This window comes from Colletotrichum karsti (genome assembly GCF_011947395.1).
Source record: "Colletotrichum karsti strain CkLH20 chromosome Unknown Scaffold24, whole genome shotgun sequence".
NCBI classification, from domain to species: Eukaryota; Fungi; Ascomycota; class Sordariomycetes; order Glomerellales; family Glomerellaceae; genus Colletotrichum; species Colletotrichum karsti.
In genome coordinates this window covers 76,528-91,582 of record NW_024065924.1, presented here as the reverse complement: position 1 = coordinate 91,582, position 15,055 = coordinate 76,528, and the positions used below count along the sequence as shown (strand labels likewise).

Here is a 15,055-nt window from a genome sequence, read left to right as displayed (position 1 = left end):
TCGGATCAACAATGATGGCAAAGCTCAGCCCTATCGCAGTCCTGGCTGCCTCGCTGTCCCTCGTGTCGGCGCAGACCTACCAGAGACTTGGAACCTGCCCGGATCTCGGCTGCGTTCTCCCGCCCGACCAGTCCGACTTCCTGCCCGGTCAGCTCTTCGACCTCCGTGTCGAGGTCCATGCGCCCGTCAACGGCTCCGAGGCCTTCAACAACGGCGTCCCCGATGAGGCCTTCACCGTCACCATCGCCAAGGAGGGCGCCGCGGCCAAGAGCTTGACCGACTTCTTCGGCCTCGACGAGCCCGAGCTCGAGAAGTGGGAGTTCGGTTGGTACGAGGACCTCTTCGCCGAAGACGCCGGCCAGAAGAGCATGGTCAACGTCGCCTCCAAGATCTGGCGCCACATCGCCCTGTACGAGCCCGGAAACTACGAGGTCGTCCTCAAGTACTACGACGGAAAGACCACCACCGCCAACTGGGTCGTGCGACCTCTGGCGACGGAGAAGAAGGCCAAGAACGTCATCTTCTTCATCGGTATGGATACTCGGGTGCAATTGGTGTGACCTACCGCTCACAATGAACTCGCAGGTGATGGTATGACCACCAACATGGTCACCGCCGCCCGTCTCCTCGGCCACAAGAGCATCAACGGAAAGTACCAGACCAGCATGGCTCTGGACAAGTTCCCCGTCATCGGTCACCAGATGACCCACTCCATTGACAGCTACATCACCGACTCCGCCAACTCTGCTTCTGCTCTGTACTCTGGCCACAAGTCCACGGTCAACGCCATGGGTGTTTACGCTGATTCGTCAGCCGATGCTTTTGATGACCCCAAGGTCGAGACCATTGTCGAGCTTCTCCACCGTATCTGGGTAAGTGGTGTGCTGTACCTCATCTGTGAGACTTGCTTGCTGACGTATCCAGGGCTCTGCTTGGGGCGCCGTCTCTACTGCCTTCATCGCCGATGCCACTCCCATCGCCCTGACTGCTCACACTCGCTCTCGCGGCTTGTACGGACCTCTCATCGACCAAGCCCTCAACGGTGTCACGAACTACACCTGGACCAAGATGGAAGGCCCCGACGTCTACTTCGGCGGTGGTGCCGAGCAGTTCTTCGCCGGTAAGGGCACCTACCAGGGCAAGGACTACTACGAGGAGTTCGCCAAGAAGGGCTACACCGTCGCTCTCAACAAGACTTCCCTTGAGGCTGCCGACGCCAACGAGAAGACCCTTGGTATCTTCACCCAGTCTAACCTCCCCACCTGGCTCGACCGCAACGTCCTCACCGAGAACCTGGCCAAGCTCACCAACGACCCCACCGGCAACAAGAGCGCCGCTCTTGATATCCCCGGTCTCAAGGAGATGACCCTGAAGGCAGTTGAGATCCTCCACAACCGTGGCGGTGACGACGGTTTCTTCCTCATGTCCGAGGCCGCCTCCATCGACAAGCAGATGCACTCTCTCGACTATGACCGTGCCCTCGGTGACCTCCTTGAGCTTGACGACACCGTCAAGGCTACCCTCGAGAAGCTCGAGGAGCTCGGCATCCTCGAGGACACCTTGGTCGTCGTCTCCTCCGACCACGGCCACGGCTTCGAGTAAGTCACCAACTCCCACTCCCGCATCACTCGCACTAACACAACCCAGCGTCTTCGGAAGCGCCGACACCAAGTACCTCTCCGAGCAGGAGGACGACCGCACCAAGCGCAAGGCCGTCGGAACCTACGCCCAGTCCGGCCTCTCCCAGTACACCGTCGAGCAGCCCGGCATCAGCTACAACACGGGCCCCAACTTCCCCCTCAACTGGAGCCCCCGCTACGCCATCGCCGCCGGCGTCGGCGCCCGCCCCGACACCCGCGAGAACTTCGCCCTCCACGAGTCCGCCCGCACCCCCGCCACCCCGGCCGCCAACACCTCGGACTACTACGTCAACCCCAAGGACGCCGTCGACGGCTTCGTCGTCAACGGCACCATCCCCACCTCCGAGTCCCAGGGCGTCCACTCCCTCACCGACGTCGCCGTCTGGGCCCGCGGCCCCTGCCAGGAGACCTTCGGCGGCACCTACAACAACATCGACATCTTCTACAAGATGGCCAACTGCCTCGGCCTCGCCCAGCCCCGCAACGGCACCACGCCGTGCGGCAGCGCCGCTCGTCGCAGGCGCGCTCTTCACGTCTAAGATGCTGCTTTGCCTAGGTATTGATAGCGAGGATGTATTCTAGAAAAGCGAAAAAGCATGAGTGGCGTTGAAGGGTTGGCGGTTGTTGTTACAGAGGTGATAGATACCTTTTTACTTCTTGAGGTCTAAAACATAATGAATACACATAATTGACAACTATCGAAATGCTATTACGGATCACGCAGTTGTGACGCCACTCTGCAAGTGGTCCTCGCTGTTTAAGGGGTATAGAGATCTCATCGTGGCCCACAGCGACTTTGTGCGTGGCAGATCATGTCCGGATACGAGATGGGACGAACACGCACATACGCACCGGCCCGCGGCGAGGTGACATCCCCGAAGTACGGGCAGGCTCTTTGCATCACGCCCCTGCGGGGCATTTATATCGCCTTACACGAATGTACTGTTACACTGAGTACTCAAAGGGGCAAAAGGAAGCGGGAGTGCCGCCGTTGGGTATGGTCTAGATCAGAAACGGACGTCGTGGAGGTTGTTTCCGTTAACCTTCGTCTAACCGTGAGTGTATAGCCTGGAAACATACTTACAAGTCATTTTGGTCAATATATGGTTTCCGAGTTTGGGCAAGTGATTTGTCGAGTCTATGCTTCTACAGAGGCTCTTACGTTCATGATCCAAGTAACAACTTTGTCATGGGGAAGGTGTGATTTAGTCTGCTCTCGGATTCTTCGTCTGGGCATAATAATCTTTCCGACGAGAAACGCGTCCGACCTTCTTCGCAGATTTCATGGCGCAGCTTAGAATGTTTTAACGTCGACAGGATGATTTAAAGGAAGAGGATGACTTGTCAGATTTGGATACTTGTATTTGTATCTAAGCGAAGAAGAAGGGGGATTTATCAGAGACGGCGGGCAGATCCATGACATGTTAATGCTGGAGAGATACTTTTGAAGGCTTGCTCTAATTTCATGAGTATTTCGTCGTTGGTGATATTAATGCCCTGTTGCTGTTCTCGGGATTTGACGAGAGAGATTTCGCGTCTGTTCCATGTTCGTCATCGGCGCATCCGACGATGATGATGATCGCCCTCCCATATTGACATCTATACAGACTTGTGCAGAACATAAGCACAACCGTACTTCTGGGTATTGTTTATTCACAAGAGAGCGATCACCAAGTTTTCCGCAGCCAATTCCGCAAAATGCATATCACAAAATGATGAAGTGGCAGCGCACGTCCTCATCCACCCCGGCAGCAAATCGACTGATCAACGTACCACCACCAAACCGATCGTCAGTTCGCCCACAACCCACCCCGTGAACCGTCAATCTCAACCTAGTTCAAGGAAATCTGCCAACCTCGGTTTGTTCTTCCGAGATTCCGGCGTCAGTAGAACCATCCTCCGTGGGCTAGATTAGGGCACGGGTGAGCTGATCAGACCGATTGTTTTCCCAGGGTTACATCCCGGCTGGGATAATCATACGTGCAGCTGTCAAAAAGGATGTCGTGCATCATCCGCTTCCCTTGACCTTATATCTTTAGTCTGGTTTGATGAGCTTGGGATCTCATCGAGGTCCCGCCGATCTCCCGCCATCCCCGTCTCGGCGGCCATTCTTTTGACCTCATGCGGGCCACGGCGCAGGTCCAATCCGTGTATCGCCGCAAGAGTATTCGTGAGATACACGGAGTATGGTGGTCAAGCTGTCCATAAAAGTTCATGATGTCGAATTGCTTGATATGTACTCTCTCGGATGAGTCGGGCTTCATCCCCGATCCTTCTATTCTCAACCATGTATTCTATCCACTTCAGCCTCAACCTAAAGCATCACATCCACCTCATGAACACCACCCTCACCTCTCAGCAAGAACCTCCAAAATCCCCATCGCCTCCTCATCATCAACCTCCCCTTCGCCCTTCAAACAACTCGAGTGAGCCCAGACTCCCCCAAGCCCATCCACAACCCCGGCCACATTCCCACTCCTCACACCCCCTCCGACAATAACCTCCAGACCCCTCGGCTCCGCAGCCCTCACAATCCTCTCCAGCACCGCCCGATTCCCCACCGCGTTCCCGGGCCCGCCGGACGTCAACACCCCGGCAAACCCGCACTCCCCGAGCTCCCTCACCCCCCTCCCGACCGCCTCCTCCGTCCCGTCCCGCACGACCTCGTCAAAAGCCCGGTGGAACGAACACGCCAAGCCCCCCGCGGCCTCGACGAGCCTCCGATTCCTCTCCACGTCCACGACCACCCGGCCCTCCTCCTCGACCCGCACGACGCCGAACACGAACCCGTCCCCGCGGTCCTTTCTGAGTAACCCGCGAAAGGCCTCGACGTCGACGAGCATGCGCGCGAGCTCCGTCTCGGAGTAGACGAAATCCGGCGCGCCGTCGGCGGGGGGTCCGCGCGGCCGGATCATGATCCGCACGGGCACCGTGAGCCACTTCGTGACGCCCTCGAGGTCCGCGGGCGTCGGGGTCGTGCCGCCTGCCGGGTAGCTGCCCCGCGCGTTGAGCTCGATGCGCTGCGCGCCGAGGGCCTGGGCGTGCAGGGCCGAGGCGGGGGAGAAGACTGGTATCTCGAGGTTGGTTGGCATGTTTGTTCGTTGTGTTTGATCTGCGGCCCCCTCGTGGCTTGTTTGTGGTAGAGTTCGATGGTGCTGATAGGTGCGGGATGGTACGCCGAAAATGGGTGGTTGCAGTGTGGTTAACCACTTTTGGTGAGGGGTAACAATAGTGTAACGAGGCAAGGCAGGGAAGGATGGAAAAAAAGCAAGAATTACATTGCTGATGATTTTCTTGTTTTAATTGCCAGGAAGAGACCGATTTATAGAATATCGCAAAAAACATCTACTTTTCCAAATCCTGATTTCACGTCAACACATATTTCCCTTGCTCTGCCCGCTCGGACACCGGCTGCTTGATATCAGATCATGCCACGACCGATTCCCCCTTGTTACGAGCACCCAAGATCCACCGGGGAACCATGGAAATGCTGCAGATAAAAAGTCGTTCGAGTTTCCTCGGTAAGCTTAGTCATCGTGCATGTTTTGTTTTATTTGAGACGGGGAAAGGGGCGAAGGGCGTTCATTGATGGGAACATTATTTTCTGAGAGGTTCAATTTCCCCGGGGAAAGAGCGGTTCACTGGCGAGGAAGGCGCGAAGGACTATTTTTACCACTGCGATTTTTGAGACCTATGAAAAGGAAGTAATGATCCGGGCGTTGCTCGTCATCCGGAGCGCACTCCGATGTGGGGTATTTTATTCACACTTCCTTCCAATACTGTCACTTGACAGCATTATCCCCAACTCCAATCCTGAACCAGAAGTCTGAACCGATCCGAATGCAAAGTGTCTTGACCCATTTCCTGTACGATTCCTTCCCAAACCTCCAAGACGTGTGCCGCTGATAGTAGTGATGTATTAGGCTGGCGTGTTTCGTCTGGCGAGAAGACGTTTGTTCGTACCTGTGGGCGTTGATGCCGAAAAGAGAAAAAAAAGAAAAACGTGTCGTAAAAGAATATTCGTACAGACTCCGTTCACCGCCCAGATGAAGGGAAGTAGATAATAGAAAAGTTATCTCGCAGGTTTCCTAGTCCTTGCGTCCGGAAGGAGGTCGCTGGGAGAAGTTGCGCTCGGCGGGAGGCGGCGGGGGCGGCATCTCGTAGTACTGGAACTCCTTGTCCAGTTTCTTAAGCCACTGCTCCTCCGTCTCTTGAAGTTCCTCAGGGAAAAGTCCGAAGTGAGGATGGTCCCGAACTCTCTGGTTCTGGACGTGGGCGGGCTCGGGACGCATGATACAGTCCGGAATCGGTCCCTCGTAGGGGCCCGTGGGTCTCTGTCCCTCGGGTTTCTTTTCCTTATCGTTGGCAGGATTGTAGGTGGTGTGTGCGAAGACGCCAGACGAGCTCAAAGAGCGCAAGGCCGGGTGCGGAGCTCCACCCTGAGCACAATACGGGTGCGACGGGGGAGGATAGGAGTCGGCAGGGTTGGGGTTCATCTCCGCGACGGGAGCAGCATAGGCTGGGGCAGGCGACATGCGAGCGGCAGGCGCAGTGTATTGATGCGTCGGGGCGCTTCCATCATCGCTAAAGTCCTCGTAGCTGCGCTTGAGACTGGGTTGAAGACCTTGCTGAGAGCCCTTCTTGCCATGGGATTTGATGTTTCTCTCATTGCGAGGAGGCGACTGTGAAATTCCCGAGGTGACCGTCTGGTTGGATTGGCGTATGGGGCTGTCGCTTTGGGGAGCGAAGGCGACCTCAGGGCTGGGGACGGTGTGAGTCTGAAAAGACAAGTTGGCCATGTTAGAAGGGCGCGTCTCTCGCGAAAGGCTGAAGTTGGCGTTGTTCGTGCCAGAAGGAGGGCCGGCGCCCTCAGGGATGGAGACGGTGTGAGTCTCAAAAGACAAGTTGGCCATGTTAGAAGGGCGCGTCTCTCGCGAAAGGCTGAAGTTGGCGTTGTTCGTGTAAGGAGGAGGCCCATATTGAGCAGCATAGTCCTCTGGGGTGATGTAGCGGTAGTCCGGAGTGGGCAGGCAGAAGTAGCGACCGCCATCCTCGTAGTCCTCAGGCCTGCCTCGAAGATGGGCAGGAACCTCCTCCTGGGGCATCGAGTTGCTTGCGTCGTGCTCGTGAGACATGGCTGGGAAGTGCTGGTGATGACTCTCGTGAGGTTGGGGTCGGAAGCCGTAATCGGGAGGATCTCTCGTGAGTTCGTTGCGGAGAGTGTCGCGCACAGAACTGGTTTGAAATTGTCGATTGGATCCGAGACGGGGAAGGTTGACAGAGATTCTGAGGTTGGCAACAGGATCGATAGGGAGACGCGTTGTTCCAGAGATTCTGAGGTTGGCAACTGGGTCAATAGGAAGACGCGTTGTACCAGAAAATCTGAGGTTGGCAACTGGGTCGATAGCAGGACGCGAAGGGCCGTAAGTAGAGGTGGGGAGAGGAAGAGGAGCAAGAGGCTCACGAGCAGAAGAAAAAGGTCTGTTCTCCTTGTCCTCATAGATGTCGGAATCTGACATCACCTCTTCCTCGGTCGTCTCGCCCGTGTGAGAGGGGTCATTCTGGCTATGGTCGGAGATGGTGGCATCCTCGTCAAAGCCATTGTCCTCAACCTCTGTCTCCTCCTCCTCTTCTTGAGCGGCTCGCTCAAGGGCCTCTTTGTACTCACGCACATACTTAGTGGCGTTAGGTGAGAGGCGGCGCTTTTCAATGTTGGCAAAGTAGTGCTCGACTGGCAATGTGTTAGCAAATGCAAGGTAAAAGAGAGAAGAAACTCACAGAGTCCGAGGCCAGTGTAGTTGCGCTTAGCATCAGCACTCATATGTGACTGCATAACAATGGCCAGGTCCTCCCAGCTCTTTGTCTGCAGATGGCTGCGACCAGCGCGCTTCTGCGATTGAGGAATGATGACACGCCAGTAGACGCGCTCCTCTTCAGGGGACCAGACTTTGCCGCCCATCTTGTTGGTCAGGTTGTTTTGGTGGTAAGTGTTGTATGGAGGAATACGAGCGTGGTCAAGGATAATGATGGATGAAACAAAATCCTACTGAAGTTGTCCAGGTTAAAAGTAGTGTTTCGGCAGCTAATGATGCCACAAATGACTGATTCAGAGGCGTCGTTGTGCTTCTGAAAGGTCAGTAATTTGGTGATCAACCAAACTTCCAGCTGGAACAGGAGATGCTGCTAAGCAGGAGAAGAGGTGAAACGACGGATGATAAGGATGGAGGGAACCAGTCCCTGGGAGGAGCAAAGTGATGCGGAGGGAGTGATAGGGAGCAAGTTGGCTCCAAAATCTTGGGGTTAAGGATGGAGTATGAGAATTCCGAGAGATTGAATGGCTTTGTCTTGCGAGATGAGAACTGTGATTAGTTGAGGAAGGTGCAGATGGAAGGGCGAAGGGCAATTTATACCGTTGAAGGGGCGTTGAAGGAGAGGGATCAGGTCCGTTGGCGACTGAAAAACCCCAGTGGGCAGGAACGACCAGAGTGAATCAGCTGTCGGTTAAAAAGGCAAACGGGTGACTGGGCCTTTTTTCTTCGTTTTGGTTCAGTGAAGACGACCAAAAAAAGACGAGCAAGAGTGACGCAAATGGTGATATTTTTGGTGAATCAAGATTGGTGGGCGCTGGGAGGGCGTCCCGTGATGGTGGCTTAAGCGATGGGATTTGAAGAAGGGACGAGAAAGGTGAGGAAGGTCTTGTGACCTAAGAGAGGTTTTGAGGTTTTACTCTCACGTGGAAATTTTATAGCAATGGGATGAAATACCACGTCTCGGGTAGGAAGGCGTGGGAGATGGGTGGTGGTGGAGTTTGACGAGGGCACCTCCTCAAGATGTGGACGTGGAAAAATTAAGTTACATAAACGGGCAGCTTTGAGGGCTTCATCGAGGGAAGGAGCGACCGGTTCTTGGGTTTTTTTTAGTCCTGACCAAAACGCTTCGAATCAAAACTTAAGACTTTTCCTACTTTATTCGAACGGACTTCCTGGGTCGACAGCTTGGTAGCCTCTGGCAGTGAGTGCCGCCGCAAGACGCCATTCCAGCCTCGAGAACTGCACTGTCGCGTTAGCAGTCTTCTTGATACGGACGTATTTTGGCGACTGACAATACTCTTCTTCTCTGGGGCAATAACACCCTCTCTGATCCAGAAGCCCCAGCCGCCCATCATGTTGGCCAGCATCATGTCCGTCGTCAACCGGTCGCCGACGACGGCAACCTGGGAGGGGTGAGAAACGCCCGTCTCTGGGTGGCTTCTGAAGTAGTCCATGATCTCGGAGCCGCACCCGGGCTTCTTCGTCTTATGAGGAAGGACGGTTATGCCTGTGGCCTCCTCGAGCTCCTTGGCCAGCTGTAGTGAAGTGTCATACGATGTAGCGCCGGCGGTGTTGGATACGATGACAAGACGGCGGCCGGGGTATGCCGCTTTCAACTGCTCGAAGCGTTCCTTCTGTATGTTAGCCAGAGGCGCAACTCGTTGAAGTCGGACAATCTACTTTATACGGCTTGTGGACCTCATTTGTGTGGGGAACGGCGAAGCAATCGTCTTTGTCTAGAACAACGGCTTTGATGTCGCATTTACGGTTTTGTCCCTCGAAGGCCTTCTCGAAAGGGATGGGGAGATCATTGAACGTTGCGACGGTATGATGAGGCAGGCATAATGACGGTCTGAACAACAGCTTGAAGATGTTCAAGGACCCTGAAAGATTGAGATTCATCCTGGAAGGCTTGATGTCTGATGGAGTAAAAGCTGAGGTTGTGGAGGAACCTGAAAGTGAAGTGACGTCTGTGTGGCTGGAATTGGACGAGACCGTTGAAATTTGGCAGGAAGGAGCTTGGGCCACCCGGCGTCAGCTACCTTACCCCTGCTGACCGATAAAGTGGATCCTTTGGGGACCCCTGCTCTTTGAAAAAAGTGGAGGTTAATGGGTTTGACTCCAACGTGTGGACTTGAGAAGGTCACCCGAATTGAATCTCAATTCTTTGCTGCTGAATCGCTTGTCAGAGACCACACGGAAACATGGTTATTGTCTTTATTCTGTTTTCAAATCAGCGGTTAGCAGGAAATACCGAAAGCAATGACATGGATCTGAGATGTGTCGCCATGCTCTGCCGAGTCCTGCTGAGCAGCCCAACATCCGCCGCACCTTGACGTTCTCATAACTCAATGAAGCTCTCCGTGCTTATAACATGTTGACGCCTCTGAATTGGGTTTAAATTTATGCCATCAAAATCGAAGGTCTTAAAGGTTTCTTCAACTACTCTAACACCAAGAGATCAGTACGAGTGCCAGGGGACGTCACATTTCTCGAAATGCGTTGTGTTTTTTTTACTTTCCCAACGTTAGGATGACCCTTGAAGTAGAAATACGCAATTCAGGAAAGTGCGCTTACCCTGGGGTTCAAACTAGATACACCGTCTCATTTAAAGAACATTGCTTCGTTCAGCCTACTACTTGAAGACATAGAGATGCTCAACTACATGTTTTACGGAAGCAAGGTGATCCTCCTCACAAAGACGCCGGACAAAGCCACAGTCTCACGATGAGATTTGGAGACAGGCTTCAGATGATTGGCTTATCAGGCGACTGGGGAGGTTGTCGAAGCGGACGTCTGCGTCTACAATGATGAGAATGGCTTCGCTGCGCTGAATTTTGACTTGTTCCATGGAGATTTACTCCAAGACACGACTTTGAAAAGACATGAATGACTCTTGATTGAAATTCTTCATGTAATTTCGCGTACCTAGGCACCTGTCGCGCAGTACCTGGAGATAATCTTCATTGTAGCGAGGAGGGAGAAGACTGGGTCTGGATAGCTGTGGTAGGCACTCAGAAGCTGTACAAACAGGTCTAATCGCTGCGATGATAGATGTGAAGACGCTGGGATGAGACTTAAGGAACCGCCACAAAATCCAGCCATGTGGAGTCAAGATCTGAATTGAACTGGTATTCAGGGAGCCATCAATCGGCCTGCTAAGGTATCGAGGGTCGCGTGGCTGCAGTGCTGCAGTGCAGAAACAACCTTTCCATTATTACGAGATAATGAACAACAAGGAAAACATCCAAACATAACTTCAGCAACTGATTTAATATGAAAAGATCGCGGGGGGATAATATGCATGATCCCTTCCCACGGTCAAGCCGATTTTCATCAGTACTCTCTCTGCCTGTTTAATTCATGGGAATAGTTCGAGAAGCCGGTAGATTGAGCTGGTATTTGACCTAAATTTTGAACACTGGGGAGAGATTTTCTCCTCAAAATGCATCTTTTCTGCAATTTTCATCTGTCAACTGACATTTTGGTGGTTCACGGAAAGCCGTCAAGTTCGGCGTGTAAGTGAGCTGGGTTAGGTGACTTCGTAATTACCGGGGTTGTGGATCCACTTTAATTCGTCTCCCTGTCCGAATACACACATTCGCGTCCAGCGCGTCTCGAACTTGCAGGTTTCGAGGCCGCTACGATTCTCAACCACCATCCCTAGCCGCAGCCGACAACGCCCTCAAACAACAGAGGCAGAACCACAGAAGCCACGAAGATGGCTCGAACACGAAAACAAGACCCCGAAGTCGACGACTCCGCGGCCCGAAAGCGTACCCGCCGAGACGAGACCGACCAAGAACCCGTGAACGGCACACCATCCAAGCGGAGGAGAGCATCCGCGAGGACAGAAGCCAATGGCGCCGGGCACGACCCGTACGAAGTGCCTTCTGACGACCGGACCGAGGAAGAAGAAGAGGAGGCCCTCGAGTCCGAACCCGAGGCGCACACCCCATCAAAACGGAAAGGCCGCCCTCCCAAACCAGCCGCCGCCAACGGAGCCGTCACTCCCTCGAAGCTGCGCCAGGTCAACACCCTCGTGACGCCGGTAAAGGCCACGGGCGCGAACGGATTCACCCCACGGCGGCGCCAAGCAGCAGACCGCTCCGCGCGCCGGAAGAGCGCCAGGGCCCTGATCCAGCGCGTCGTCGCCGACGAGGACAGCGAGGAGGAAGACGACGACGAGGGCCTCGAACGAGAGATCTACGAGTCCAGCGAGGAAGAGGAGGCCGACCAACCAACCCCACGACGCCCGGTCGTACCGCCACCCGCGCAGGAAGAAGAAGAACCAGAAACGGAACCATCAGCAGCCCCCGCCGAACCGGACACACCATCAGCGACGCCGTCCCGCAAACGAGGCCGTCCGCGCAAGCAACCGCCGCCCCCGAAATCCCCGACCCCTCCCCGCGACCTCGCCCCCCACGAGATCTACTTCGAGCACAACAAGCCCGGCCGCGCAAAGACATCCCACAACACCCTCTCCGCCCTCGACCTCCTCTCCCACGACGAGTACTTTGAACTCCTCCGCGCCCGCGAGGACCCCCACGCCGACGACCTCGCCTTCCTGCAGTCCCTCCACGAGGCCTCCTTCGAGCAGTGGCGGTTCGAGCTCGCGCAGGGCTTCGGCCTGTGCCTCTTCGGCCAGGGCTCCAAGCGGGACCTCGCGACGAAGCTGGCCGCGCACCTCTACGCCGCCGACCCGGACGCCCCCATCGTCGTGGTGAACGGCTACGTGAGGACCCTCACCCCGCGCGACGTCCTCGCCACTGTCGCGACCGCCGTGAGCCCGGGCCTCAAGCTCCCCGCGCAGCCGGCGGGCATGATGCAGGCGCTCTCCTCCGCGCTGACGGCCCACGCCAGACCGGTGACGGTGATCCTCAACAGCGTGGACGCGGCGCCGCTCCGCAAGCCCGCGGCGCAGCAGCTCCTCTCCCAGCTGGCCTCGCACCCGCGCGTGCGCCTCGTCGCGACCGCCGACACGCCCTCGTTCCCGCTCCTCTGGGACGCCGCGCAGCGCACCTCGTTCAACTTCCTCTTCCACGACTGCACGACCCTGAGGCCCCTCGATGCCGAGCTCGACCCGGTCGACGAGGTCCACGAGCTCCTCGGCCGCAAGGCCCGCCGGCTGAACGGCAAGGAGGGCGCCATGTTCGTCCTGCGCTCGCTTTCTGTCCGCGCGAGGGAGCTGTTCCAGCTGCTCGTCACCGAGGCGCTGCTCGCCATGGACGACGACGGCGACGGCGGCTTGGGGGCGGAGCACCCGGGGCTGGAGTACAACATGATGTACCACAAGGCGGAGGAGGGGTTCATCAGCACTTCGGAGGTGGCCTTCCGAACGCTGTTGAAAGAGTAAGCCACCGGAATCCCTCGTCATTTACTTGTTTGTCATGCTGAAATATTACAGATTCCACGACCATCAGATGATTGTCAGCAGAAAAGACGCCTTTGGCACGGAACTGCTGAGTGTCCCGTTCAAAAGAGAGGAGCTCGAGGCTATCCTCGAGGAGTTGGTTGTATAATTAACATCAAAAATAGCATTGGGTGGATCATACAGAGACATATAGAAGGACCATGAGTAGCATTTGGAGCGAAACATGGTATCGGGCAGAGTCAAAAAGGCGCTACGAACTACTGACGTATAAAATTACGACGTCTGTCGGTTCATGCAAAACACAACATGGACATGGGAGTGCTTGTTGTCTTGTATGAATATTGAATCAAGGCATCGCATTCATATAATCATCATCCCTTTAGGATGTTCTAAAGTCTTTTTTGAAAACCCACCCTGACTACCGGTATCAGAAAACGCCGCCCTATGCCCATTACACCCCGATGCTTTTGACACACGTCCAGAGGACCACTGGCACGATAACATTATCATTCCCTCCCGTCAAAACGGCCTCCGTCAGGCTGGCCATGCTTGCACAGAAGCCGGCGTTTCGCACCGCGGAAGGCCAAGAGACTTGCTGCTCCGAAGCGACGGGCCACTCTCCCACTCTCAGCCAAGTTGTCGCGGCCATGAGGCCGAGAAAGACTGCAGTCGCGAACGCGACGCTGCCCTCGAGACTCTTTCCGCCGCCCCAAATCCACTTCCTGTGGCCGAAGCGGCGACCGATCAGGGACGCTGCCGCGTCACCCAACCCAACACAAATGACGCCCGCCACCATGCTGACTTCACGCGTTGGCACTTCCCAGCCGGATAAGTAGCCACTTCCCGTGCGTGGAAGGGTTGCTAAGGATAACCACAGAGGGATCGCGCAACCGATGAGGAGGAAGATGTGTGAAATGACGACGGGTCCTTTGTGATCTCTGCCGTCAACGTACGGTGTGAGGAAAGCAGCGATGGGTTTTGACAGGGGCGGAAGTTGACTTGCGCGGAGCAGGTCCAGGATGAGGAAGATGGCTAAGACGAGAATCAAAGCCAATGAGGCAAAGACGGGGTCAACGTAAGTTGCCGGGAGAAACATGCCCACCATCATGAAGTGGAAGACTTTGCGCCGAGTGTCGACCTCGTATTTCGGATCCAGGCGGATAACAATCGTCAAGCCAATAATGACAATCGTGATCCAGTAAGCGCAGAGTAGCAGCCGTGTGTTGGCCTCTCCGAAATCCGAGAGCCGGATGTGCTGCATCCAGCCCTGATGGCAAGTCGCCTGGCTGTCCTCGCTCAGTCTTTCGGGCAGACAAATCCATCGTTCCAGATTGGTGCTCACGACCTGAAATCTGAACCATTGAAGTTCACCAACCAGGTAGCCCAGCGCCCAACCGACGGGCTCGTTGCCCTGAAGGGCATATCTGCCAATGTATTCTCGAACGGGTACGAGAATGATGGAGACCACGCTGACGTACACATAGGCGGCGTACATCCACTTTCTCAAAGTAGCTTGAGCTTCCGTGAGTTTGAAGAACGAGCGAACTGTTGTTGAAGCAGTGCGCTTCCTACGGCCACCCGATGTGTGCGTCAGTGACCGACGGGGACGGGGTCTCTGCAGTGCGTAGGGAAACGTATTCCTCCGACTAACAGTGAAGCCGTCTGGGGAGTCCAGAGAATTGTCAGAGACCGGCGCGTCGTATTTGTGATCCGCGTGAGAGGGCATGTCGGCAACACCGAATGTTCTGACCCTGAGAGGCTTCGCAAAGGCTCCGATGTCGTCCTCCGAATCTCCAGCTTCTGATGCCGACTCTTCCAAAGAAGAGCCTAGCAGCTCGTGCTTGAAGCGCCTCATGGATAGTCCTTCGGATAGAAATCCAAATACCGAGCGTTTCTTCGAGGGAGACATAACGCGCCTGAAGCGCAGCCTTGGAACCCTAGCCAAGGCGATGCCCCATCGAATCACCGGTCCGCAGACGACAAGCACGCCAACACCGCCACCCCATAGCAGCGCCTGGAGAATGGTCGCCTGAGGCGAGTGCGCGAGAAAGAGCACATTGATCAAGGCGATCGAGAGAAGCTGCAACTCAGCTGTAAGCAAGCTGGTTGTGGTGAGGTAGTGTAGCACAACCAGCAGAGTCTGGTGAAGTGGGTAAAGTAGAAGGGCAGTTTCGAGGGGGACGCTCGGTTTCGCAACGTCAGAAGTGGCTGTTGACTGTCGGGCCATCCAT

The 15,055-nt window shown here is 55.4% G+C and overlaps 6 protein-coding genes across 6 annotated transcripts; 2 read left to right on the top strand and 4 right to left on the bottom strand.

Annotated features, from left to right (window-relative positions):
- Window positions 1-11: 11 nt before the first annotated feature.
- CkaCkLH20_07520 (alkaline phosphatase) lies at window positions 12-2,179 on the top strand (the record flags this gene model as incomplete). Its single annotated transcript, XM_038890237.1, has 4 exons — window positions 12-531; window positions 586-872; window positions 925-1,598; window positions 1,648-2,179. The coding sequence occupies 4 exons, from the start codon at window positions 12-14 to the stop codon at window positions 2,177-2,179; spliced, it is 2,013 nt and encodes a 670-aa protein (XP_038744287.1).
- Window positions 2,180-3,988: 1,809 nt separating this feature from the next.
- Window positions 3,989-4,732, bottom strand: CkaCkLH20_07519 (copper homeostasis protein cutc; the record flags this gene model as incomplete). Its single annotated transcript, XM_038890236.1, has 1 exon — window positions 3,989-4,732. The coding sequence occupies one exon, from the start codon at window positions 4,730-4,732 to the stop codon at window positions 3,989-3,991; it is 744 nt and encodes a 247-aa protein (XP_038744286.1).
- Window positions 4,733-5,728: 996 nt separating this feature from the next.
- Window positions 5,729-7,599, bottom strand: CkaCkLH20_07518 (uncharacterized protein; the record flags this gene model as incomplete). Its single annotated transcript, XM_038890235.1, has 2 exons — window positions 5,729-7,371; window positions 7,419-7,599. The coding sequence occupies 2 exons, from the start codon at window positions 7,597-7,599 to the stop codon at window positions 5,729-5,731; spliced, it is 1,824 nt and encodes a 607-aa protein (XP_038744285.1).
- A 1,006-nt stretch (window positions 7,600-8,605) lies between these two features.
- Window positions 8,606-9,352, bottom strand: CkaCkLH20_07517 (HAD superfamily phosphatase; the record flags this gene model as incomplete). Its single annotated transcript, XM_038890234.1, has 3 exons — window positions 8,606-8,689; window positions 8,743-9,081; window positions 9,131-9,352. 3 exons carry the CDS (start codon window positions 9,350-9,352, stop codon window positions 8,606-8,608), a joined length of 645 nt encoding a protein of 214 aa, XP_038744284.1.
- A 1,819-nt stretch (window positions 9,353-11,171) lies between these two features.
- CkaCkLH20_07516 (origin recognition complex subunit 2) lies at window positions 11,172-12,972 on the top strand (the record flags this gene model as incomplete). The annotated part of the gene is made up of 2 exons (XM_038890233.1): window positions 11,172-12,802; window positions 12,858-12,972. 2 exons carry the CDS (start codon window positions 11,172-11,174, stop codon window positions 12,970-12,972), a joined length of 1,746 nt encoding a protein of 581 aa, XP_038744283.1.
- A 303-nt stretch (window positions 12,973-13,275) lies between these two features.
- CkaCkLH20_07515 (phosphatidate cytidylyltransferase) lies at window positions 13,276-15,051 on the bottom strand (the record flags this gene model as incomplete). The annotated part of the gene is made up of 1 exon (XM_038890232.1): window positions 13,276-15,051. One exon carries the CDS (start codon window positions 15,049-15,051, stop codon window positions 13,276-13,278), a length of 1,776 nt encoding a protein of 591 aa, XP_038744282.1.
- Between the last annotated feature and the right edge of the window lie 4 nt (window positions 15,052-15,055).